The sequence below is a fragment of the Ptychodera flava genome, chromosome 6, assembly GCF_041260155.1.
Source record: "Ptychodera flava strain L36383 chromosome 6, AS_Pfla_20210202, whole genome shotgun sequence".
Lineage (NCBI taxonomy): Eukaryota > Metazoa > Hemichordata > Enteropneusta > Ptychoderidae > Ptychodera > Ptychodera flava.
This window is the reverse complement of record NC_091933.1, coordinates 40,222,729-40,250,717: the sequence shown is the minus strand read 5'-3', so window position 1 is coordinate 40,250,717 and position 27,989 is coordinate 40,222,729. Positions and strand designations below refer to the sequence as shown.

At 37.5% G+C, this 27,989-nt stretch overlaps 2 protein-coding genes across 3 annotated transcripts; both read right to left on the bottom strand.

Moving 5' to 3' along the window:
- Positions 1–2,147: 2,147 nt before the first annotated feature.
- Positions 2,148–8,525, bottom strand: LOC139135782 (octopamine receptor beta-2R-like). Of its 2 annotated transcripts, none has more exons than XM_070703478.1 (3): positions 7,468–8,525; positions 3,171–3,369; positions 2,148–2,774 (listed from the first exon to the last, which is right to left on the bottom strand). In XM_070703478.1, the coding sequence occupies exons 1-3, from the start codon at positions 8,377–8,379 to the stop codon at positions 2,155–2,157; spliced, it is 1,731 nt and encodes a 576-aa protein (XP_070559579.1). In that variant the 5' UTR covers positions 8,380–8,525; the 3' UTR covers positions 2,148–2,154. The 2 variants fall into 2 exon arrangements, with proteins under 2 accessions (XP_070559579.1, XP_070559580.1); XM_070703479.1 differs by having other exon boundaries at positions 2,590–2,774; positions 3,171–3,241.
- Positions 8,526–18,175: 9,650 nt separating this feature from the next.
- On the bottom strand, positions 18,176–27,890 carry LOC139135781 (PRA1 family protein 3-like). Its single transcript, XM_070703477.1, has 3 exons — positions 27,685–27,890; positions 21,981–22,198; positions 18,176–20,990 (listed from the first exon to the last, which is right to left on the bottom strand). The coding sequence occupies exons 1-3, from the start codon at positions 27,861–27,863 to the stop codon at positions 20,851–20,853; spliced, it is 537 nt and encodes a 178-aa protein (XP_070559578.1). The 5' UTR covers positions 27,864–27,890; the 3' UTR covers positions 18,176–20,850.
- Between the last annotated feature and the right edge of the window lie 99 nt (positions 27,891–27,989).

The following is a 27,989-nucleotide window of genomic DNA, read 5'->3' as shown; positions in this document are numbered from 1 at the left end:
TATGTATATATTCAATAAGTGATACTTAACAAAACGTTTAACACAATCCAACACGATATGAAATACAGCAGACCTTTCCTTTGCTTAAGGGATATGCACTACCTTATACACCACTCGTGTATACCACTCTTTTTAAATACACACTCCTTTAATTAGGGAGTCTGTACTCAGAAAAAGTGGTGGATATATGCCCAAATAAATGACAACATTCCCAGCTTCTCAATTTTAGGTTTGATAATATTATCGTCTGTAGTAAAAACAAACATCAAAGGGTGGAAAATGTTTTTCTGGCCACTTTGACAATAATTGCTACCAATACCAACATACACTCTGTCATAGTTTGGCATACTTTGTTATTCCTCAACTAACACAATACAGAAGTACTTTGATAATAAATTTTTTATTTCATTAAAAAAAGATTTTGTAGCAACTAGGATGTACTGTAAATGAAATTGATCATCAAACGGCCAATATCGCTCAACTGTTGGTTTTTTGAAAACAATAATAGAATCACTGCATAACAACCCAAAATTAAATTCAAAGAAAACTGCCATGACTCGAGGAAATTGTCATTTTTCTTTGTCACAGATAAGTCAAAATGGTGTGTCGTCCCCTTGCAAGTGAAGAGTGAGATACCTCAAGATAAACATTCTGATGTGTAATGGAATGCAGAATGAACTTTGTATTAAAGAAACAGCCAAATTTGTAAATTTCAGTGCCTAATAATAACATTAATGGTGTACCCTGAGAAGCTATATAAACTTTATGACCAGTGATATAAAAAGAGTTGTGACTACAAAGAGAAAACTAGCCTCAGAAATTTGTATTTGCAAATTTCATCATCATTTGAAAGACCGGCCATCCCTTAAATTTGATTACCGTTGAACATAGTTTCAGATAAGTATTTGAAAAAAAATGACCAAAGACAAAATCTTAAAAACTTTAAACATTCAAACGTTATGCTAATGTATTCATGATTAAATCAACTTATTAAATTTGAAAGCAGTATGACAGGCACAAAAACAACGTTGAAAAATTCATCGTCACTTGAATAAAACTGAATCCAGGGAATGTACAAACTAAATATGTTTACTATTGATTGATAAATTAAAAACATGAAAATTGAGCGACAAATAAAACAATTTCTCAAAAGTTTAATTTTAGTTGACGGACGGACTCGCCTATTTGATAAGCTCTGCGTAGCTGACAGCGGAGCAAAAAGTGCTTGTAAAATTCTGTAGAAAGGAGAAATGACAGGTGAAAAAGAAAAAAAAAACTCTTCCTTCTTATGACTCTCCTGAGTACAATGGAATCGAACAAGCAGAAGGATACCGATCTCAGCAAACAACGTGTATATTTGCTTACGTTAACTCTGGGTTTGAACTCTGCTGTAAAGATGCCTATTATTGACATGTAAAACCGCCAATCTTTGCTGCCAAAGTGACAACTTGTTGCGTGGATTCCGGTGTTTCAGAGGTATAAAATGTATGGTAATCTTTGCAACCTTTCGAAAATTAGTTCGAAAAACTATTTTTCACTACCACGATTGGAACTAATTTGGAATAATTGAATGGTGAAGTAAGGTCGTTTTAACCTGCAAAGGTAAGCTCATCTGCTTTTCTTTTTAAGTTACAAACTTTTTTATGAGTAATTTGTAATATTGCAACATTCAGCTATATGGCACCAAACACTTTTGAGAAAAAATATGAAGATCCAATTATCCAAAATTAGTTCCAATCGTGTTCACTTTTCATTATTCCTATCGCAATGGACGTTCTTATGGTTTGTTTAGCGGAACTAAGTATATACGCCTACGCTCCAATAATCATCACTTTGCTGCCAATGCATTGTTTACTTTTAATGTAAACAGTGTGGAAGTCGCCAAGGTCAATGAACTAGTAACGTTTCTGATGAAGTTATCTTTATCCTGGCAAATGTATTGCCTCTTGATGTTCCCCTAGCAACTATCACTACTTCACATTTTGGCATTTCCTTGACAACTGTGATCGCATCTCTGCTGTGCGTTACCTTTAAGTTGCAAGTATCAAAGCTTTAATAGCTGTTTTCTTGCCGATTTCTGATGACATCATAGTCCCATTTTGACAATCTGTATGGTATAACAGCTTCGAGTTTTATTTTTCACGTAACTCAGAATCATAGCCTCGTTGTTTCGTGAAATAGTGTGTTTGGGTTTAATGCTTTGTTTGAAAACTTATCACATTCGTTTACGGTCCTGGTATCATCATCTTGCAATCCATCCGAAGTGCATCGCGTTCCGTTTTCAGTAACGGGCAACTTAATGTCGTTTCTTCTAGAAGTAGTATCTACGTGACTACTGTTTGTGGTAAGTCGGTTACTTTGGAAAGCTATTTCATCTCTTTCTTTTGTTTCTGTATGATTGGAGCTCGCACCTATCAATGTAATGTCATTATTGCTGGGAACTGTGCCACTGCAACGTTTTATACAGTTGCCATTCTCATAACGCTTACTTCCAATATGATAATCTGAAAGAGTACAGTCAGAAATGGATTCCTCGCTTTTTCCAGGTGTCTGTTGAGTAACGTTGGGCCGTTGCTCAGCGGGTTTGTGGGGGGCTTGTGGTTGCTTCTCATCCATGTCGAAAGTCGGATTTACGTTTGAAAGAATCTTTTCATGAATATCTGGCGGAATAATCTGACTCTGGTATTCATCTGGACGCTGATTTCCTTCAGGATATCTCTCTGTTGTGACACGTTTTCGCCGGGTACTTCGTCTTTCATAGAAAATGTCATCGTCTGAAAGAAATGGAGCGTTAATTATCGTTAAAGAAAGACTTTGGAGTTACTTATAATTGAGTATGTCGAAAGATAATTGGTTGTCAAACGGAAGATAATATTTGCTCCGTGGTTGCTATCCATCGATTTTATCTCATTCAGATTTGTCGTTTTGACTTATCGGAAATGCAGTTGTAGTATTGACGGCGCCATGAGTGCACCTTTTGTTCTGTGCGACTAACAGAAAATTCAAACGAGTTTTGTCAAATCAAAAGAAAGACCCCACTTTCCTTTGAACACACGTGATCGGAATTCAGTGGACTTCACTGAAAAGTGGATTGTTTCGTCAATCTTTCATCACCGATTAAGTTATATTTCCCCGTAGATGCGAAACCAGAAATTTTTCGCCGTCTTTACCTTTCAGAGGTTTGATTGCACAGCCTGAAACGTAGTAGAAGACCAGCCTTACAAAGTACAATGCACCCCTTCTGTAAGGACGTTTAAATAGAAAACAAAGGAGTGGATTTATTATGGCGTTGGTGTACAGAAGCATGAAGGCGACGTTTTCGGCGTATACGCTGAAAGAAATCTTCAAGAAATCCAGTACTATGAAGTTCTGAAAAAGATCAGAGTAAAGGTTTAGATATAGATAACTAAATTTGTAAATTATTTTTTTTTCTGATTGGTAGATGCGTGAAAACCACAGTGCTCTATTCGCAATTATGCACGGTTGGAACAGGCACCGTCACGAGCTCTCAGCCGAAGAAAAGTTCCCTTTTGAAGTTCTCATGCCAGAATTTCTATTTAATATAGCACAACCGACGACAGTATACCACTGGTCAAAACTGAGTGGTATACCGTCGCTGAGTGTGCTTTATTGCCATTATATCATAATGGTATATTCAAATTCTGGCATGGGACGTCATAAAAGGAGCTGACAGCATATCCAAATACGTGTTAAAATTAATTTCTTTTTTCTTTTTATTCCCCGCGGCTTCAGTTTTATGGTTTTACGAACCTTCAATGTTTTTCCTATTGCTTTAAATTATGACCCGATTGAAGATTATGGCTTCATATTTGTTTGTAAACGGAAGCTTATTTACAATGTAAAATAAATCAATATCTATATCGGACAAGTTATCCATCTTTATATTGTTACGTCTTCCATTTGTTTCATGATACAGTTCAACTAATCAGCAGCACGTAGAGAGGGGGACGGGGGGCTAGTCGGCGAATGCAGGCAGAGAGGGGACGGGGCTAGTCGGCGAATGCACGCAGAGAGGGGATGGGGCTAGTCGGCGAATGCACGCAGAGAGGGGGGACGGGGGCTTGTCGGCGAATGCACGCAGAGAGGGGTACGGGGGCTAGTCGGCGAATGCAAGTAGAGAGGGGATGGGGCTAGTTGGGAATGACTATGGCTCAACACGATGAAATGAAGCCGGTACCATAACAGTAGAGTCCTTGGAAGTCGCTATGGGGATACCAAGGTTGAATCAGTGCCCCTCTGAAACTGGCAGCAAGCGCCATAAGTTACCGCCATCTTCTATTTGGTAGGTAAACATCCCGTCCACTGTACAGATACAATAAAAGACCCTCCTCTTGCCATTTGTAAAGTAGCTTTGTGAGTCAATACATAGCTTTTATTTGACCATCGGTGCCATTAATTTTCTCATCACTACATTTTAATCCTATCTGCAAACTTTGTTTCCATCTTGCTTTGTTGACATGTACAGATTACCACCTCTCATTATTAATCAACTCTCGCCAAATATCGATTTTGAAACCGTATAGTCACACAAAGTCTAACCAATTTGAAAACATAAGCCAACATAAACAAAGACGTAGAATTTAGATCGATGAACAGTGAAATTAAATTTTCTGGTTTTTTAGACCTCTAAATTTCATCGGAAGGAAGTCACCTGCATTAAACCACGGTTACTCTACAGTGGGTAGAGTAACCGTTATTGCAACATCACTCAAACGTGAAAACTACACACATTCATTTTCTCACATCATCGAGAAATGTGTGCGGTATAAGCACTCGCACTGCCGTGTTCCACCCCATGTACTTTTACATTTCGTCCCTCACTTTTAATTACTACTTCTGTTAATTTCCTCATAATTCACGGGTATCACGAATAGTGAAGGGATATTAATCAACTCGCTCACGAAAATTCGAATGAACCTTATCTCGCTTTAGAACGATGCAACAGACGAAATTCATAAGATGTTCACTTGCGCTGATTCAAAGAGAAACGGTCGTCGGAACTGCACCAGTGCGAGTTTCTTGTTGACAAACGACGTATTTCGTGCACGATATCTAGATACACATCATCACCATAGCTGCATCATTTAAATTATACAATGTAGATTATGACAGACATGTTTTAACTTTCATCAATCACCATCGTACTTGGATACAGTGTTTACATTGGTCGTATGAGCGCACTTCCGAAGACTGCAGCCCTTTAAAGGTTAATGGCTATGTTAACTGTCATCATTCTTGCTAGGTCAGCTACTTATCAACTTGCATTCCTACTTCATATGTTAGTTTTTTTAGTTTTGTACCTTCCTCACGATATGAAAACTCTGAATTCGCGGAGATATGACCTTGCACTTTGATGGGTACAATCTGATTACACCTTCTGACTCACTGTGACTGATTAGCTAAATATCATTTTTATTTTTTTATTTTATTTATTTATTTGCACAAAATAGTAAACAAAACAGTATAAAATAATACTGACACAAATTAGCAATAGCAAATTGTAAAACACTCACGATAAAAAGCTATTTATGCATGGATAACGCATAAAAATCCTAAGACTTATTTTCACTGCGGTCCAAAATAATACACGACTTCAAATGAGAGTGAACAAAAGACACGCAAAATTGACAATTAACAGGGAAACAAAATAATGCAAGAAAGAATACCAAAACACGGGACAAAGCTAACGGAACTCATTGTTGGATCTTGCAACAAGAACACTGTGTAAATAGTTCTTTACTTTTCGTTTAAAGGTACAATTTGAGACAACATGATGTTACATGGTAAATTATTCAAGAGTTGTGATGCTGAATAATGAAACCCACTTTTGAGAGACTTTAGCTCCAAATAGTATAGACAGGCAAATATACACATCGAGTATTATAACTGTATATCATAAATTTTCCAAGTAACGGTTAATACTGTCAGCTCTTTCATTGCGTTTTGTGGAGGGACCGTGGTTCTTTGTACAGTTATTGTGTTTGTAAATTTCTGTTTCTTGTTCCACTCCTAAAGTTGTTTTGAAATGTCCGATGTTTAACTTGCCAACAATGCCTGTATGCGTTAAATATCCGATGTCATTGTTGACTGAATTTTAGTCGGAACTATAATTCATAGTAGTTCAACATAATTCAGGGAAAAGGACAAGAAACTGTCCTTGTTTGCTGGAATAGAATTCACGAAACTATTATCAAAAGATATAAGCGTTGTCATTTTACAATCCGCAGTAGATAATTTGTGCCACCCCATTGCCCTTAACAAAACGGTAAGTCCATATGTTTTTTCCTGCTAAAATCGGTAAAAGTGGGTCGTGTACAATGTCAATATTGTATTATGACTGAGCAAAAAACAGCTTACTCCCTGCAAAGGGAAACTAGAAAACAGCTAGTTAAACGTTCATCCAATTGAGGACGCGTACTGCAGCTGACTCATCATCACAACTTTGAAAGTGATGATGTCATAGTAAATAGACACAATAGAAACAAAGAGATCTCTAAGATACATTTCCTCTGGGACGCACCTTTGTTGAAAGAAAGAACAATCCCTTCGACAATTTACAAGTAAAATAACCGGAGGCTTTAGGAGCTATTTTGGGTCGTTTATCTATACTTAGTGTGTTTATGCATCCGATTTCGGTAAAGTTCAGACATTAACTTGTAATTAACGAACTCGGAGCGGTCTTTTGTTTTGAAGTATACCTTCACTGACATAACGTACTGGATTTTTTCCCACGTATAAACGTTTGCCTGTCCATGTTGACCAGTGTTGAACGAGTGTACAAAAGAATAACCTCAGGAAAGGTGAGTTAAGGCGTCTCTCCAATGAACTGTCGACAGCGTTGTTTACGCCGGTAGTTTGGTTAAGCATAAGGACATATATAATAAAAAGACATTCATTGATACATATTACGATCTATATCTATTAAATTTAGTATAAAGTCAGAAGGTCAATTGCACTAAGTTCTAGCAATATTTTTATTGCCGTAGTTTCATTCCGAAAAACAATTATTACGTTTACCCCTTTTCCTGAAAGTATGTTGAATACAAAGTATTTCCCTTTCAAAACAAAACGTATCGCACACGATATGCAATACTATTATTGACAAATGAATTCTACCTCCGTTGTCGCTAATTACATTTGACATTTCGCACGTAGAGACTGTGCTGACAAAATGAATATAACTTGTAGACAGGCAGCTATACGTCATAAACAGCTCTATAGTTCAATGACAATGGAAATCTTCCAGGTTCAAACAGTAAGCGGACATTTTTCAGATCAGTGGTATTAAGAATCAGTAAAACAAAACTTATTACTCAAGACAAAAAAAAACATACATAGCACAACAATAACCCTGAAATGATGCGAGGCACATATAGCATCTTACTGTTTACGGACATTAGGAAAAATGCGAATGATGCTGTAGGTTGTAAACCTATGTATACTTACGATGTAGGGCAGCCAGAAGCAAGCATAAACAATCGAAATTGCCATGATCAAAACAGCGAATCTTCTCTCCGATCTTGCTCGAGCTTCCGATCCAGAGTCAACGGCAGTTGTGTTTCTCCTGAACCGACAAAGAGTCAGCGAGACGGCCACGTTGCAGAAAATGAAGACCCCTACACCAAGGGCAAAGATGCCACTGTTCAAAGCGAAAACAAGAATGAAATACAAATCCTCTTTATTGGCATGGTAATCCAGACAGATGAACCAGCCGTGTTTCAAACCAAGTTGGTCACTGTTATAAATAGCTGTGAATGTGGAAGTCAGCAAACTGAACGTCGTGAACACGAAAAGGCAATATAAAATTTTTCTAATAGTCACATTGCTGCGATAATATAAGGGCTTATTGATAGCAAGATACCGATCGATTGTCTGGGTTTGAATGTTGAAAAAAGCGAACTTCCAAAACATCCAGGACAGTGAGTATTGTGCGTCACAGGTGGTTTCAGCGCCTACCCAACGCCCAGCTGCCAGACTTACGATGCTAAAGCTGTGCACTGTAATGGTCATAAGTAAGTCGCTAGTGGCAAGTGTCCCGATCAGAAGATCTGGGATCGATTTCCTGTGACGGACAATGGTAGCAGCACAGGCGACAGACAGAGAGTTGCCGATGACGGCCAACGGTACGACGATGATGTAATAAATGACATTCACTTTCCAAAGAATATCGGAGTTAAACCTATCGTCATCTGTTGAATTCCCGCAGTGTACGAAGTAGGTACCATTACTACAGGAAAGGTTGCCGGTCGAAACGTTTGTAGAGATCGTGGAAGACGACATTATCGTTCCATTAGTCGTTTGCATTGGTATATCAGTTGTCAAAGTTGAGTAGGTTGAATTTTGCACTCCTGTCGCCATGCCCAAGTTCAATCGTAACGTACTCCCGGTATGTACTTTGGTGTTGACTGCTGTCAGGTGTGGCCCATGGGAATCGGAAATGGCAAGTTCAACCAATAACGGTTTGAATGTAAAGACGGTCAGCTGTCACCGTTTTATGTTGTTGCTTCTGTATAGACTGTAACACAATTCCTCAGTACACACACTTGTAATCTTACGTCGCTCACAATGCATATGTCAACATGCAATGAATGTTTCGCCATGCATCGGAGTGGTTCTATAATTCTTGTGTCATTGAATGTGCTTATCTGAAATAAAATCTCTCTTCCTGTTGAACAAACAATTGCTGTCGATCCTTAACAAAAGCTGACGCGAACAAATAAATACCACTTATAAGTCAACAACAATAGGGATTAACGATATGCAGATTAATTTCTAAATCGGTTTCACTGGGTAGTGCCACAGTCATCTCTTCTGATTCTTTTAAATAAGGAGTGAACTATTTGATGATAGGGGTGGTGGGGCCGGATGGAATCGGTCTAAAGAAAACGTTTTACTTTTATTTTATTTTTAATTCGAAGATATTTTTAAGTCAGGTTGACGCAAAGGGAATGTAAATCAAACAAACAGTCAAGGTACAATATTGTTGGTTTTACTCATGCATGTAACTGAATATATATTTAAAAGTTACAGTGTTCAAGCATGTATTTTGTCCGATGCATAAGTACGATACCAAATTAGTGTCAACAAATATGACTGGAGTTTAAAGCAACGTGTGCAATAAATACGTGTCATGGCCGTAGCCTGACCAAATTGCTAAGGAGGCAGAACCTAGCTTAGCTAGGATTTGCGTAATTCGCATAAATTTACATAGATTGCATTTAATTAGCAAACAACACTGAATGTAGCAATTATTATGTCTACGCATCCGCTCGATATACGTCCTGGTCATTGCGGAAAAATCCGTGGCACAATTCGGCCAACCAATAAACCAATTTGCATTTTCAAAAAAGAAAATCGAAATGGAGCTAATTTTCAATTTTCAAATGGTTTTATCATCTTGATTATTAACTTTTAGGCCTATTTCTAAATTTAAAATCTTTGGGCTGAGATTGAAATATAGGAAACAGGTGTATACTGCTGTGAGGATGGCACTTTACGGCCATTCAAATTTCCCTCTGAAAAATTCTATTTCCCACAATTCGTATTTCCGTTTTTTCAATTTCCAATATACCAAATGTCCGATTTTCCCATTTCATTTGGGGCGTGGCAGCTGATATCTTTGGCCTAGGAATGCATCAAATTGTGACAGTTTTTTGCGCTGGCAACTCGTTGAATGGATCGAGTAACGAACATACAAAGAACAATAGTGTTGCGGCCCTCGGAAAGGAAAGTCCGATATAATCAGTTTGACCTAACCTGCTGAAGTTTTGCGCACTTCCCGTCAACGTCGCAAACTGGAACGTTGTTTAAAATTGCGACAGCCATCAGCCCAATCAGAGTGCGGTATCCACATTTAATTTTATCTTATCAATTTATTCAGCTGTCAATCTTTGTACGCGATATGTTCTCCTCATAATGATCAAAGTAACCAATCATAGTTTTAATCCGTATGTCGGCTCACTTTATAAATTGCACCTCTTCAAATCCGATCAAAATCTAGACCTTAAGAGACATCATCGTCTAACAGTTCGTTCAGAGATACCACTTGCCCTGGTCAAAACATTTTTGAGATGAACACCTATTTCGCGGTGACTTCTTCCTTTATCAACCATTTCTTGAATTTCTTGCGGCTGAACGCACCAACTTAAATTCATTGCTTGAACTGCACGCACACTCTATCAACCAAAGAACATTTTTTTTATCTTGTCTTCCAGTATGTGAGACGATGTTAGGGACTGGCCAGTTTGTTCAGCCTCGCGCGCTCTGTACGTACGTGTGTAGTACTAGTACACACACTCCAGAGCTTGCAGAAGCCGTCTGAGATAGCGTTCTACATTTGCACTATAAATCGGAAGAAAAAATGTTGATATTGCACTTAAAAACGGTCACTACTCTGACAATTTGTAGCTGTGGAAACGCAGCTATTGTTGGCGCATGGCGAGGTAGCGAGCGCCGCTATGCGGGTCATCAAAAGGCGGGGTTGACCTTTTGATGACCTGCATAGCCATGCACCCTACCCCGCCAACAGATAGCTGCACAGCTAGACAATTTGATGTCCCAGTGAAGAATGTAAGATGTATAATAATAAGATTATCACGAAAATACCGCAAAGGATGCACTATGACATCGGCGCCGTGCATCATCCTCCGCTTCGCGTCGAGCGATACGCTGCGCCAATGTCCTCGTGCATCCTTTGCGGTATTTTCGTAATAACCTCATATTAGGAAAGTTACGCGCCCGAAGGGCGCGCCGAAAAATGAAACTGAATGATGAAATTCATGGCTAGCACGATGCATTTTAGGCAAGTATGAGCCCGTGTCGAAATTTAAAAACACACTGACCCCCTAATTGGGCATTTCAAAATAGGTGACCCATCACCAAAGTGAAAAACAGGGTGACCCCCATGAATCCACCGGCCTCCAAGGCCGAAGAAACTGACCAGTCCCTCATTCCCGCTAATTTTAAAAGTATCTTGTGCTAATTATCGTAACCAAGCCCCGCCCCAGTACATTTGGTCACACTGAGATAAATGTTACACCTTAATTCCAATTCGATACAATTATTTCCGCCATAGTATGAAAAGATACTGGGCCACGCCCCAAATGAAATGGGAAAATCGGACATTTGGTATATTGGAAATTGAAAAAACGGAAATACGAATTGTGGGAAATAGAGTTTGTCAGAGGGAAATTTGAATGGCCGTAAAGTGCCATCCTCACAGCAGTATACACCTGTTTCCTATATTTCAATCTCAGCCCAAAGATTTTAAATTTAGAAATAGGCCTAAAAGTTAATAATCAAGATGATAAAACCATTTGAAAATTGAAAATTAGCTCCATTTCGATTTTCTTTTTTGAAAATGCAAATTGGTTTATTGGTTGGCCGAATTGTGCCACGGATTCGGAAACTAAGCTATGACAATGATATAGTTTATGAGCGTGATATAAAATACACACCTATTACAAAATGAAAAACAAAACAAAACATCGAGTTCAATATTTTCGGCCAAAATTTATAAAAATCACACTTCAACGACTTCCATCTGGCATCTCTCCTCTATGGCTATCATGATTATAAACATGTTCATTATGATTTTTGCTTTTTCTTTTCAATTCTGATTAGAATTTAGTGAAAAGTATATTTCAAATTTCTCTCCCAACATAGGAAGAGAGTGTACGTTGGGAAAGATTTGCGTCGGGTCACACAATGATAGCGTCCTTGTAGTGTTTCTTAGGACATCTACATACACACAAGTTATGTTCGTTGAATTTATTGGTCAACAAAGCATGACTAATATCAACATAAACAACAATATAAACAACAAAAACAACAACAACCGGATTTCTTGGATCCCTATGGGAAGACCAGAATTCTGAGTGAGCTTCATGATCAGCTATTTCCCCTCCGTATTTAGGGACATATCTGAAGATGTTTCGGGTACTGTTGCTGCATTAGTACGCCTACTTCGAAAATGCAGCAAAGTTTCAGTTTGCTCGTACCGAACTGGAACACTAGAAGAGGCTCCAAGCTCTGATTCACGGCGATCATATCGATCGCACACAAACCAAACGGCCCTTTTCAACGCCACCAAATATTAAAAAAAAAAGTAAGATTTCCCTGCAGTACGCGCCTCGAAGACAGACCTTCGGCCTCACGAATTTCTACATTTCTTTTCTGGTCTACCACATGTGGGACCTAATTTTGAAGCTCTTGGAGAAATAAAAACCTTCACCGTGCTAGTTTTTCAAAAATCAAAAATTTAATTTTCCCTCATAGAGTTATTACAGGAATGGACCATGAAGGCCATTTTGAATTTCAAATATCGAAAAACGTTGGGTAATTTGTTTCCCTATTTCCAAACTTTGCACGGTGGCCTCCGACTTTAATTGTTATTTTGGTAAGAGAATGCTTGAAAGTGTCATTTAGGAAAGTCTAAGCAAAAGTTTAAGCCTTTCACTTTCGAGGCGAATACTACCTTAAAAGATGAGATCGAACGTGCTCGTGTAGTCACTGCGATGCATTCGTGCGACCTGCTAAAATGGTATACTTACCCTGCCTGCTTCCTGACAAATGTCAAAATAGACAGCTAGGCTCAACGTAGTTTCTGAGGACTTTCACTCTCTGACATTTTGGCAAAATGCGATTGCGACTACTCTAAGTGACAGGTCGCTTTCTTCGGCCTGGGGTCGGTCGGTGGATTCATAGGGGGTCGTTCTGTTTTTGACTTTGGTGATGGGGGGGGGGGGGGTCACCATGTTTTTGAAATGCCCGATAGGGGGGTCAGTGTGTTTTTGAATTTCGTCATGGGCTCATACTTGCCTAAAATGTATTGTACCATCCACAAATTTCATCAATATAAAGCTGCATTTTTCGGCGCGCCCTTCGGGCGCGTAAGGGCCGTTTTCAGAGCTCCCTCCAAGCGCGAAACTTTAATATATCAGATATATATATCAAAATTTTTCGGCACGCCTTTTGGGCGCGTTACTTTAAAATATCAAACATATTTTTCAGCATGCCCTTCAGCCGCATGATTTTTATATATTAGACATATATATCAGAGATATCAGGCGTGGTACTATATGTCAAAAATACCTTCATATTTATAAATTTAAAGTCTGTTTTGCAAAGTGCACTAATTATTATGAAATCTGCAGTTCATATGAAAAGCATGACAAGTTCCTGATACTTTTCTGTTTTCTCTATGAGAATTCAGAAGTAGAAAGTAACATGCACTACAATTTCACAATCACATTTTTCTCACAACAGTTCTGGACATCTGGTTATGCTTAAAAAGTGTGGACATTCACAGCTCATTCAAAATACTGTATTCAAACTTTAGAATTGACACTTTTAAGTTCCTATCTTGTCACCCTGTTTTTGAAAGTTGGAATAGGGGGTCATCCTGTTTTCAAAAGTCGGAAGGGGGGGGGGGGGTCAGCCACTTTTTGACGTCGGCAAAAAAATAATCCACCGGCCTCCCCCAGGCCGAAGAAACTGACCAGTCCCTAACTGTGTTTAATACTTGACTAAATGCGCAGTCCATGTGTGTGCGCGTTTCTTTTTGCATTTTCTTGCACAAAAAATGTTTAATTGTTCGTTTAAACCGCAAAAGAGCTACATTTTATACAGCGCACCGCAAAAAGTAACACTTCATTCAGTTAAACATAAACTATAGCAACAATATAAACAATAGCGAGGGGTCAGAGCAAGTACAGAGACACCTGACATTAAACCATCAATTCAAAGCACGAGTGCTGGGAATCGTCCCGGAAATATTAGCGATTTTATAAGCATCAAATTTACGTATACCTCGGTCACATTATACCGGCAAATACATGTTTAAACCTAGTATCCAATCAAGAGAATGATGACTGCGTTTATACATACCAGACTGCAAATGTTTATTAGGACTAAACATAATTGTTAGATCATGGACAATTTCCATAAGCTGACAATTTATCCAAGGACATCGTTTTGAAAGGCTGGAAAGCAGAACACTTGCCGAGGACAATGGAATATTTAGACGAAAACAACAGCAGATCTCTAAAGTATACGGAAAATTGAAATTCTGTGAAGGGAATAGCCTTTTACTAGGCGCTATTATGCTTCCGAAAGCTTCGGCATCCGGTAACGAACTTGTACCGTACACCGGTTTCAATAGAAAGCACAAACATAGAAGCACTGAAACAACAGACTTTTGTTTCATTTCACAAAGCAACCGACTATTAATAGTTATCTTACAATTCGTTGAGACACAATCATTTTACATGAAAACTCCAAATAATATCACAACTGACGACAGGTCAGCTTATCATGCATACACATAATTTCAAATTAGCCCATAATGATATCACAAGCTGGTAATTGTTGTGTGACGTTTAATAGGTAACTTGTTTCACTATGACCCCTTGCCTTCAACTGACAATGTCACCATGGATTATCTCTCTCTTTCAGAATTGCTAATTGTCTGACGAAAATAATTACAATAGGACATTATTAGTGCTTACGGTATTCATACATACTACCTCTGTATATGTAATGTGTCAAAACGTGACTGGAATCGTTGATTAACCAGTAATGAATTTCTCTCGCGGTCCATTACTGTTAATAGGAACAACCCATTGTTATCTGCTAAATTGACTAAACTTTTTATGGTGTAACACCCGCTGTGCCGATTAAAAAGTAAATTATTTGGTTAGTAATTTTAAAGTAGAATTACTGCCATTGAAAATCACTGGTTTCTTTTACAGTATGTTGAAAACATGGGAAGAGTTGAATTTGAAAAAACCACACTGTGAAAATAATTTGAATCCAAGAAAAACTATTTTATGGAACAATAAGGACATTATGATTGGAAAACGTTCTATTTTTTACCAGGATTTTGTAGATGCAGGAATCCTATATTTAGAACAATTGTACAACGAAAATGGCCAAAAGCGGGACTGGGACTCTGTACACAATAATGGTATCCCTCAATCATCCATTTTGAAATGGTTTGGACTAAAAAGTGTTATCCCAGCCAACATACAAGTGAATCAGCAAAGTACAGCTGATGATGAAGATGAAGTAAAAATTGTATCGAAACACAGGTCAATCAGTGTGGAACTGTGTAATATAAAAGTAATCACACAGCTGATTAATGACATTAATTTTATACCACCAAAATCAGAACTGTATTTTGAAAATGAATTTAAAATCAATGTTACTAACTGGAACGAAATTTATCATCTTTCATTTAAGGTAACTATCGACTGTAAGTTGAGAGAATTTCAGTTTAAAATTTTACACAATATCCTGTATACGAATGCTAGACTGAGTAAAATGAGTAAAATAACATACCCACAGTTGATAATGCTCTTTGTTCTTTCTGCAAGAACAAAGAAGAATCTTTACCCCATATTTTACATGATTGTCAACATGTGCAACTATTTTGGGAAGCATTTTTCATGTTATGGGGACAAAAATTAAAATTGAGAGTAAGACCAAAAATATGGCAGATCATACTAGGTGATCCCAAACTTTCTAGTATTGTGAATTTCCTACTGCTTATTGGTAAAAGGTACATTTATATTTGTCGTTGTAAAAAGACCTTGCCTAACTTTACAGCATACAAAAGATTTGTGAACTCTATACAAAAAACTGAGTATCACATTGCCTTGAGAAAAGATAAAATTTTTGCCCATAATAAAAAGTGGAGAATTTACAGTACGAATATCCACCAAGACCCTAGCACAACAGACATACACAATAATGATGTATGATCACTACTTTATTGATTTCTGTAATGTCTTTTTTTTTCTCAGATTTAATGAGACATGTATTTGAAAATTTTGATAACTCCAATAAAAACGTTAAAAAAAATAAATTATTTGGTTATCGATGCTTATGAACGTGATAATAAGACTGTGGGTCAATATATAATTATTATATTTGGATCATATACCCGGGCGCGTATTTCAACACCACAAAAATCATGATTGGAGATAATGATTTCGTTGAAGAAAATTGCACATTGAGCAGAAATGAAAAAGTACTATCGACCTTTCCAGTTGAAGGCCACACTTGACTTCTTTCGTAGAGAGAATGAACATTGAATGAACCAGAGAGAAACCCTGTGAATGATACTTGCCCGGAAATGCAAAACATAACCAGATATGAACTGAAAATACTCACGTATTTCATTATATATTGCAGTTTTGTCAACTTCATTGAAAGTGTTCATGATCAACATCATGAAGAAGGTCATTCTGAATTTATATATTGCTGCGTAAAGTGATCAAAACAATAAGAAATTTCTTAGAATTACTCAGGGAACAACAATATTTCGATACCAGTTCACTTGTTTCAATTTACACATTTCTGGGCAGAAAAAGAACGTTTCATCAACCTGGTGGTAGAGTTTAATTTACGAGCAATTCACCTTTTTATCGCATTCCAATGCTTTATAATAGATTTTATCGATGTCTGCTTATTTTTAATGTTTCTGCTTCGAGTTTTGAAGGAAAAGCTGAAAGCGTTTGTTTTTTATCTTTCTTCCTGGTTGTGAGTCATTTGTTTTAACTTACTTTCTTGTCCTGTAACCATATTTTCTCTGTTTTTGCTTAACTCTTCTTTTGTGTGGATGTATATGGTTTTGAACTGTATCATATGTGTTGGAGCTCGAAATGAATGAATGGATAAATAAATAAAATAAAATTGACACTAAATTATCGTTTCTTACAGATATGGCAAATATTAATAGGTGAAAAGTTAGCTAGTTGATTTATATCTTTGTAAACCAATGCCATGCTTTTATTTTTATTTGAAATTCTTATCCTGTCATTAGGCTACGTTCAATAAAAAAGGTGGGGGAGGGGGTTGGAGAAATCCCGATTGAAATCTTATTTTTTTCAGAACCCCCTCAATACTCTCAAACATTTTCAAGTCCTATATGATCAAAAATTTTCAAGTCCCCCTAAATTCATATAGCCACATATTATTGGGAATGCACGCACAGTAAAAATAAACATGTACTGCGTAGTTCTGACGCAGATGTTCGACACTATCTCTTATCAGCAGGTTGTAGAGCCACATAACTAGTGCAAGTTCTTAAATTGATTCGTTTTAAATGCGTCAGTGGACTTCTTGTATTTATCAGACCAAGCCAACTTTAGTTTATCCAACTCTGGCCAGGTCAATGGTACCAGCTGAAAAGCACACAAAGTGAGATGTGAAAATTTCATTCACTGCATCATAGACCCTGGAGCGAGACTGCATGAAGTTGAAATGAATAGTTTTATATATTGATTTAAAGTGATTTGCTTAAAATGTGTGATTGGTTAGATTTCCTCTTTCCATGGTAACTGTGGCAAAATTTGAACAGATGACAGTATACCTTTAATTATTACTAACATTAGAACAATCGCACGACATCAAAATGTTGGGAGCCAAGGTTCCCCATATAGGCAGAGCAAAACGTTCGAGTCCCCCCTCGACTCCCCCCAGAATTTTCGATTACCCCCTAAATTCCTCCACCCCCTCACCACTTTTTGTGAACGCGGCTATAAATACTATACTATCGTATGATAGTATTTATCAGTACATGGATCAGTCAGGATTGAAAATGCTGAATCATGTCAAGTCTCATAACAAAATTTGTGATTTCTGCTTGTCACCAAATCAAACTATAGCACAGTCACTCGTGGTCTATTCAGCTCTGGGACTATTCGCCCCATAGACGTGTGTACATAAGCGAGATTATGTACACACTTCTATGGGGCGAATAGTCCCACAGCTGAATAGACCACGAGTGACTGTGCTATATAGTTCACCAATCAGAGAATTAAACAAATCAGAACCGCTCAATCCAAATGTTTGTGAGTTTTTAATCAACAAACCGTTTTAGGTATAAACTTCACTTTTAACGAGATACTACTTGTCGATTTTGTTGGTTTTTGTATGCTGTCCTCACAAATACAGACAGTGCCAGCGCCCTCAAGATACTGATTACTGATTCTGTGTAGGAGGCAGGCAAAACACTGCTAAGTCTGAACGTACGCTATTGGCGGAGAAACTATAATGGATTAAATATACACATAACAGAGGCTGGGCTCTTGATACTTTCACAGACCCTGGAAGAGAACACAAGCCAACGAATGCTTTCAATAACACTGTGTTTCAACCAAAAGATGTTTATTTCAAACCAAAAGATGTTAATTATAAATGTCACCATCCATAAGTACCTTCTAACAAAGATGGCTCATGTTTCGACTGAACTTTGCAGGTCAAAGAATTTGCAAGAAAATCACATATGCTTTAAGTATAATCTCAGTTGGCTTTTCTGTGAATGTTTGTTTGTCAGAACTTGTAAATCTGTCGCAGTCGATTTTATTGTCTCTAAACTGTAGGATTCTCTTAATATGCTGTTTGGTATTTCACCATTTACCATGTGAACCATGTCAAAGTTGCAACAGTCTAGTCAATTTGGAAGTTTAATACACCAGCGCAGTATTTTATGATTGCTTTAAATACCATAAAGTTCATGTTGTGCTGTACAGCAGAGTTGGTGAAATTCTCTCTCACAGCACAGACTTGAATTCTCTCTGAATCAAAACCTCCCTAATGGATGCCTATGGTATGTTCAAAATGCAAAGGAGAGTGATGTTCTTCAGTCTTTCCAAGTTTATCAATATTCCATTGAAGAGCACATTTCTTCAGCAAAACACCACCTGGAAGATGCACTTACAAACTTTTCAAGTACTTTATAAAAAAGGCAACAATGAGAAAACAATAATATTGACTAAATTTTAAATACTCAATACACCAACAGTTTGGAAGTGAAGGACATACCGGTATTTATTATGAGGCAAGAAATGATGCTGACAGACAAGTACCATGGCAATACAAGTAAAACCCACTTATTCTCTGAAATTCTGTTATGCTATACAGTCTATGCACTGGTCAATTCAAAAAAAGGAAAATGATAACACTGGAATGGTTACAATAACACAAAAAGCCTTACAGACCACAGCAGGTTAGTTATGACAGCTGATGGATCATATCTACACCTTTTGTGAGAAAAAGTACAAATGCCGTAAGTCTGTGAAATGATACTGCTATGTACATCAATGTGGCAGGGTTTCAAGAAATAAAATGGAAAACAAATAAAACAACAAATTACTGAAATAGAAACGCTCTGATCATCTTCTAAGTAGATACAAAAAAGCGGAAAAAGTAATCTATGGTCACATCATGATCTAGAATCAAAAAGGGGGCTAGTAGGATTCAGTCACTACAATATTCTATATAACTATGGAGGTGATTCCTTGCACTAAGGAAAACAGCGCAATGTGAAACTGTGGAAATGAGAACAGCTAAATTTGATTCATCATTATCATAAGGTAACTTACTGAAGATACATGATCATGAATCAAGACATGCCAGCTGCTTGGAAATTTATTTGTATTTAACTATAGCAATATTTGCAAAAAATTTCACATCCATGACCTAATTTCTAATGAAAACTTAACATTTTATGTCTTTCATGTTAGCTTGATAATACTTTTAAACTCTGAACTAAATGATATACCATAACTGACACTAGCTACTTGATATGCACACTACAAGTTTAGAGACTGCATCCTGAAATGGTATAAAATTTGTACTTCCATTTGAATATTGCCTTACTTAGAAATCTAAAAATTGATGTTTCATCAGGATTTATATTGTTTGGCTTCTACAGAGAAAAATAATAAACACACAATCAGGCAATAAGTAAAATGTTTATCATGAGTTGTCTACCAATTGATTAACAAAACCCTGTATTTACTCTGTTATTGTTAAAAGCCCCACCAGCTGTATCTTTTGGCATTATTTTTAACATTTTACTGTCACACTAAAATAAGTTTGTGAGAATGTACTAATTTAGGTGTGTGTATATTCTTATCATTGACTACCCGCTGGGACTGTATGTGCAATTTTGTACAAGATAAGGATTACACTGCGATTAAATGTTTGCCAAAACATTAAATAGCAGCCCTATGCAAAAAAGCAAAAACTGTGAATACTGTGGATATCTGCTCTAAAATCTTCATATAAACTGCACAGAGTAGTCTAGTGTGATGTGTAGGGGTGAATGTTTTCAACTGTGACATTGTGTGTTCTGTTTCCTTTGTAACATTATAAAATTTTTGAAAATGGCAAGAAATCAAAATGACCTTTCTGTTAAAATTTGAATTTACTTGTCAAATGTTTCATAAAGGAATGGTTTCCTAATGCAGTATAAGCTCATATCCCTTCAGATAAAACCAAGAGAGAATAGGAAGATATTTTGAGGTTAACAAATTTCAAGAGTTACAGCTAGTGGGGCTTTAAGACAGATTGCTACCTTGCATCTTTCAAACTCTCATACCTTTTCATATAAGTTGTTATACTTTACCACAGAAGACAGTTGGCTTTCACAAGGAAGGAAACAATAGGCATGTGCAAATATCTGAAGACAAAGTTTAAAGGCTGAGAGACACGTAACCCTGGCAAAAGTTGTCAACTCATGCAAGAATATGACGGCAGATATTTCAGAAGTAATTTATTTTTTGTGATCATCTATTGAAACTACACATTCAAAGAGACCCTTCGGAAAGTTGTATGCATCTTAGTGTGAATGAGCAAATAAATCAATAAAGTCAGCATCTGGGAGTACAATATATAATAAATTCTTAAACATACGATATCAGTCTCACAATGGAAACTTAGTGAGTTGCTGGGATAATAGAACTCTGAAGGGTCAACATTGTTAACTTTTGTAGTGTGGGAAAAAGGTAAAATAATATATGTTTTGGTTGTTTTAATTTTTTAAGATCTTGCTTCCTGTTCTTGTCCAAGTGCAGTCAACAGCACTCCCATCGGTGACCTCTTCAACCCAAAGGTTTCTGCTGTAGTGCTGTACTTATTTTTAATATTTCTCATTCTAAATGATGCATGTAGGAATATCACTGAAGGAATACAAAAAAAAAATAAGTCTGTAAGGTTTTCAACTGGCAGTCACTTCGGATGAAGGCATTCAGTATTTGTCAGTATGCCTAACGAAAAATATTATAGAAATAACGGGCGGTGTGCAGACCATTAATGTTTATTTATGGGCAAGGGTGAGAGGAAAGCCAAAAATTAACGGGTGAGGCTTGCCAAGCCCATTTATTTTGGCTTTCCTCAAGCTCACGTTATTTCCATTATATTATAAACAAACCCAAGAAAACTAAACATTTGCGAAAATTTCCCACGCAAACAATAAATGGGCCCTGAACTGAGCAATATGCGATGCACTGTCATGAGTGCTGTAAAAATTTAGCAAATATGGAGATTTTTTCAGAAAAAAGTATCTCACCTTGGCCCACAACTACTCCATTTTATTTTGTGATTGATTATGACTTACGTTTCAGCTGTAAAGTTAGGATACTTTGACTTGTTAATCTTATTATTCATATTCACGGGCATGTAGACAAACCATTACTGTGTATTTGTGGTCAGTCACGTGGTTCAGCTTTACCATTCAAAATGCGACAGGCAGGGCATTGTAATATAATATATAAACGTCAATGGTCAGGGTGTCGTCCATTATTTCTACAGTAAAATTACATGGATTGCATTAACTGGCAATGTCTCTAACTGAGGCTATTACAAGTACAGTGTATGTGAATTTGTAACATCCTACTAATCTAAATTGTTATGTGACCATATAAACAATACTTTATAAGTGGTCTCACATTGAATGTAAGTGACTAGATTTCAGATTTCTTTATAATAACTCTCTAATTCAGAATATCTACATTGACACATTACATGTATGGTTGGAAGTGTACAGGAGTAATGTTGAAAAGTTTCTTCTTAATTACGATTCTGAATGTAACATTTAAAGTCAGCTGAAATCATTTACAATAGCCTGAAAATTTTCATAAAATATACTGGAAGGTCTATGTATATCTCACCTGCTAATGGTAGGGCAATGCCCCATAGGAATACCAGCAAAGCTCCACATACATAAACAATGAAGTAACCAGCTCCAAGGATGGCAAGAACAGAAAGAAATGGATGATCTTGCTTGAACCGTTTCATTTCACGCTTATGTTCAGTAGCATACACAAACAGCCCAAAGGCCATAGCTACAGCTCCAAGACCAATGAGCATTTTAATGGGATGTAAACACCTGGATTTGACGAAAAAGAAGTTCAATTTTTACAACTGTGCAAGAAATTTCTCTCTAGGTGATGGAGTTTGTTGACTGTGTGGACATTTGAGAATGATTGGGTGTGTATGACTTTTTACTGTTACATGCACTGATACAGCCAAATGATGCTCAACAGAAATGATTAAAATTGATACTGTAAACTTGAAATGCACAAACTGGTGCAATGTCTACGATGTGAAATCCAGTAAAAATTTCGGCATGTGAGCGAAAAGTGGGACAGAATGTAGTTGGGATGATCCTTCACTTGTGCAGTCTTAGCTGCAAATTGTAGCACTACGGTGAGGCGGTCGGCGATATTTTGGTTTTTGCAACTTTGCTCACCAGTAGCGCTACAATGCCGATGGCCCCAGGGAGTATAAAATAAGCGCATCCAACTAGACTAGGCGTGTTAGGATGAAATGCTACATATTTACTGCATTTGGTTGTACCAATTTATCACTACTGAAGATTAAACACTATACTACACTTAACCTTGTTGTTTATGGGGTTTGGAATTTGTTCAAACACGTCGATTGCGTTCCATAAACATTGAGCGTGGGGCATCCGTGTTTCTGGGAGCCGCCATTACTGGAAGTTGGTAATGGCTGCTCCACGTAATGTTTTTGGAAAGCGTTCGACGTGTTTGAACAAATTCCAAACCCCATAAAAGACAAGGTTGGCATAGTATAGTGTTCAGTCTTCAGTAGTGAAAAATCGGTATGACCAAATGCAGTAAATATCTGGCATTTCACGCTTACACGCCTAGTCAAGTGGGATGCGCTTATTTTGTACTCCCTGGGGCCATCGGCATTGTAGTGCTACTGGTGAGCGAAGTCGCAAAAACCAAAATCACCGACTGCCTGACCGTAGCGCTACAATTTTGCAGCTAGCACAGTCTATGCATCTCTGCTACCTCCATGATTTTTTACCTTGATTTTACCTGATTGCCATGATTCATACAACAGGGAAGGAAGCCTCTTGGCTTATATAATCCCTCAATGTCCATGGTAACTGTCAAGTCTTATTTTGAAGTCCAGTACTGTTTCAGCTTCAATAATATATGCTGGTAATTTGTTCCATGCAGAGACAATCCGCTGAGTGAAAAAGTATTTCCTGCAGTCCAGTCTAACTCTTGATTTGGCAAGTTTAAGTGTGTGTCCTCTTGTCCTGTGATGCTGACTAAATGTGAATAAATTGTATGGTGAAACTCTGTCAATTCCTTTGATAATCCTGAAAACTTGAATCAGGTCTCCTCTCATTCTTCTTTCCTCCAAAGTTGTCAATTTCAATTCTTTCAGCCTCTCTTCATAGCTAAGATGGCAAAGTTCCGGTATTAATTTTGTTGCTCGTCTCTGTACCTTTTCAACTAATGTGATATCCTTAATATAATGTGGGTTCCAAAACTGTACTGCATATTCAATGTGGGGTCTAACCAGTGACTTGTATAACCGTATAATATTGAATTTTGTTTTGTACTTTATATTCCTTTTGATAAAACCAAGAGCTCTGTTAGCCTTCCTTACTGCTTCTGCACAATGTTTACTTGTCTTCATAGAATAATGGATTAGTACACCCAAGTCTTTTTCTTCCTCAAATGGAGTAAGAGCTATGTTGTTCATGGTATAATTATACAGCGGATTGGTTGATCCCACATGCATGACCTTGCATTTATCCACATTGAAAGACATCTGCCAGTCCTTTGACCAAACTTCAAGGTTATTAAGATCCTCCTGGAATTTATCCCGGTCCTCCATTGATTTCACAATTCTGCCAAGTTTAGTGTCATCTGCAAACTTAAGAATATGAGACTTCACTACATCATCGATGTCATTTATATAAATCAAAAATAAGACTGGTCCAAGCACAGATCCCTGTGGAACACCACTAGTGACGGATGACCATGTTGATGATGAACCATTTAATACTGTTCTCTGTAATCTACCGTTCAACCACTTTTGTATCCATGTCTTTACTTTACCAACAATGCCATGTGCTTCAAGTTTGGCTATCAGCCTGGTATGCGGAACTTTATCAAATGCCTTGCTAAAGTCCAAGTAGGCAATATCGATTGGATCCCCTTCGTCCATGGATTTGGTAACATAATCGAAAAACACAAGTAGATTTGTAACACATGATAATCCTTTCCTAAAGCCATGCTGACTATCCTTTATTAACTGATGTATCTCCAAATGATTCTACGATGGCATTTCTAACAAGGGTTTCCAGTAGTTTGCACAGAATCGAGGTTAAGCTAACTGGCCTGTAGTTTCCAGTTTTACATTTTGGTCCTTTTTTATATATAGGTGTGACGTTAGCTTTTCTCCATACTTCTGGAACCACTCCTTGCTGTAGTGTTGCATTGAAGATATATGTAATAGGCACCGCCAGCTCCTCAGACAGTTCTCTTAATACTTTTGGATGGATGTTATCTGGACCTGGTGTTTTAATGGGATCTAGTTTTTTCAGTAGCTTCAATATATCCTCCTGAGTTATTTTGATGTCCGATAATAAATTTCCAGTGTCGCTGATCAAATTATCAGGTTTTGGTATATTGGATAGGTCTTCCTTGGTGAAAACTGATGTGAAAAAACTATTTAATAACTCAGCCATGTCTATATCCGAGACTACTACTTCACCACTATCATTCTTCAATGGACCAACTGTATCTCTGGTTTTCTGCATCCGTCTTATATATGCATAGTAGCTCTTAGGGTCCGTTTTAATATTCTCACAGAGTTTCTTTTCAAAAAGCCGCTTCGCTGAACGTACTAATCGACTTGATTCACTCTGTGCCCGTTTGTAACTTAGAAAGTCATTGTAGTCTCTTGATTGAGTATATTTCTTCCAAGCATTGTATTTCCTCCTAATACATCTTAGCACTTTCTTGTTGATCCACACTGGATTTTTTCGTGTCTTCCTATTGTGCAGGGGTGTAAACTTTAACACGGTCTCTTGTATAATACTGTTTAATATATTCAGACATGCTTCTACATCTTTTCCTCTAAAAGTTTTGTCCGAGCTCATGTGTTTTAAATAGTCTTTCATTCCTTTGTAATCTGCTCTACTGTAGTTCAATGCACAATCTTTCTTAGGCTGTACAGGTATGTTTACAACTGTGTTCCATACCAGAGTTAAGTGGTCACTGTTCCCAAGATGTTCCCTGACTTCAATATCATCTGTCATCTGTGGCTCTGAAGTGAACACCAAGTCCAAGATGGAATCTCCTCTAGTCGGCTGTAGTACGTGTTGTGTGAAAAAGCAATCCTGTACACTATCTAAGAACTCCTGGTCGTCTTTAGTTTCTGCACACTGATTTCGCCAATCTATCGAAGGAAAATTAAAATCTCCCATACAAAGTACTCGTTGTGGACTAACTGCCTTGAACAATTTTGTGAGTTCCATGTTGTTACATCTTTCCGAGTTGGGGCTACGATAACATACACCAACAAGTAGACTATCGTTGGCACCACACTTTATCTCGCTCCATGTACAGTCCTCAAAACCTGAATTTGTTAAGTCTTCTCTTGGTGTGACAACATACTTGTCCTTTATATACAGAAGTACTCCTCCTCCCCTTCTATTACATCTATCTTTCCTTTGTAAATTGTATCCTTGAAGTGATAATTCAGCATTAGAATGACCTTCATTTGCCCAGGATTCGGTTACTCCTATTATGTCTGGATTTAATTCAGCCACCAAGGCCTGCAGTTCCTCCAATTTTTTTATCAAACTTCTAGCATTGGTACAAATGCATACTAGATTATTTACAGTTTCACATCCAATAACTTGACTTTGATGCGATGAATAAATATTATTACATTATATACATTGTTCTTGTTTCTGTTGCTCGGTTCTTCAACTAGTTTTTTGTTGTGTCAGCATTCATTATATTTTGCTGACCTTTAACTATTGTTCCTTTATATATTCTGATGTCCGTTTCTCCTCTATCCCTGCGGGATTTCAATTCATACCTCAACTTCCTGTCTTCTCCCCTCTGCTCATATGTAAGATCTGGTGATATAATACATTTCTGTATAATTCCTTCGTTGACTTAGAAAGGTTCTTTGCTTTTTGCAAGACCTGACGTTTTGTCTTCATGTCCTTCAACTTGACTCTCAACATCTTCATCTTCTTCTCGTCAGTAGATCCTCTTCTAGTAGGCAGTCTATCAACTTCAACTACATCCTCATCTGAGAGACCAAGTTCTGACATCAAGCCTGACACTTGCCTGATATCGTCATTTCCTATAGAAATAGTTGTGCTGCCTTCAGAAACTGGCAAATTCCTTACAATAACGTTTAGCTTCTTCTTATCAACTTCAATTGCATTGTGTACTATCTGCTGAACTTGGACTTTGTCGCAGCACTTCTCCTTCTGCCCTATAAAATCCTCTTCCAATTCTTTAAACTTTTTCTCTAAGGCATCTTGACGTAGCTGTAAGTTGTTCATAATACTGAATAGTTTGACCGCTCCATCATTACAGTTTTTACAGAACCAGTGAATAGTATTACTTGGATCGCTTGAGACAAGAAATGCATACAGCTCCTTGGGTATTCCTTCACATATTATGTGGAACCATTTCATACATACTTCACACTGTAAAGCTTCATCATTATCCTTCACCTCCTTCTGACATGTACCACATGTGTAAGTTTCCTTCACTGACTTTGACTTCGACACACTATTCTTTCTTGTTGCTGCACTCCTCGTGATCGTCGCCATCTTGAAATGGCATTGCACAATGGTCTATCAGTGTATCACGTTCAGAAACAAACCGAAACTGGTCAAACACAGACCAAACGGATGTTATGGATCACCGAGGGTAATCAGTAACAATTCATGAGTATACTTATCACAATTCAACTACTTGAAATTTACACAGGACGGAAATTTTCGACCATTTTTGGCAGCGACTTGACAGTAACTGTTGCGCCCTAAAGCGCCCTCAATACATCTTCATTGAGATCTGACCATCTGTAATGATGGGACTGACATTCCAGATTCATGACTGAGCTGAGAGAAAAGAGGAAATCTCAATTTTGAGAACTCTAACAAACGGACACCTAAGAACAATAAAATGCTCATCTCATTGTGACGAAGTGTCATGTGGTTTTTCACAATGTGCCGCTTTCGCTGTCAACAGTCAAGTGGTCACGTTCTGGAGCGTAAAATTACTGTCAATATATCACTTGTAGTTCTCTACAGCGCATCAAACAGATGCCGCATAAGTTTGGAGAACTAAATTTAATATCAGATTATCAGCTTATATCAATGCTTGCAACGATTCATACACTCCACAAACATCGGGAGTGTCCTGACTGTGTTCGAGATCAAAACTTGCTGCGGATCCGTAGCCCTACCACTCCCTTTGCTGGTTGTGTTGTGTTGCAAAGGGAGTGGTAGGGCTACGGAACCGCAGCAAGATCAAAACAAACTTTATGATGACACACTGAGCTCGAGCTTACCCTACTACGAGAAATATACAAACGGCGGTTAGAAAATAGTTTGTTTGGTAGTATATCAGATTATTTACAACTCTATTATTCCATCGCACTGGGTCGTTGAAGGTAGGAGTTTGGAATCTTGCAGATTCTCCTAAAAAGTCTTTGTAGGATCGAAGCGGAGGAACCTGGACGTCATCCATCTTGAGAAATGTAACCTATGACCTAAGAATCCTTAACTTATTGAATATTAGGATTAAAGCATTTCGGGAACCTGATAATAAATGTTTGATTACCTCATATTTAGCTGATTCATGTATTGTACTGGA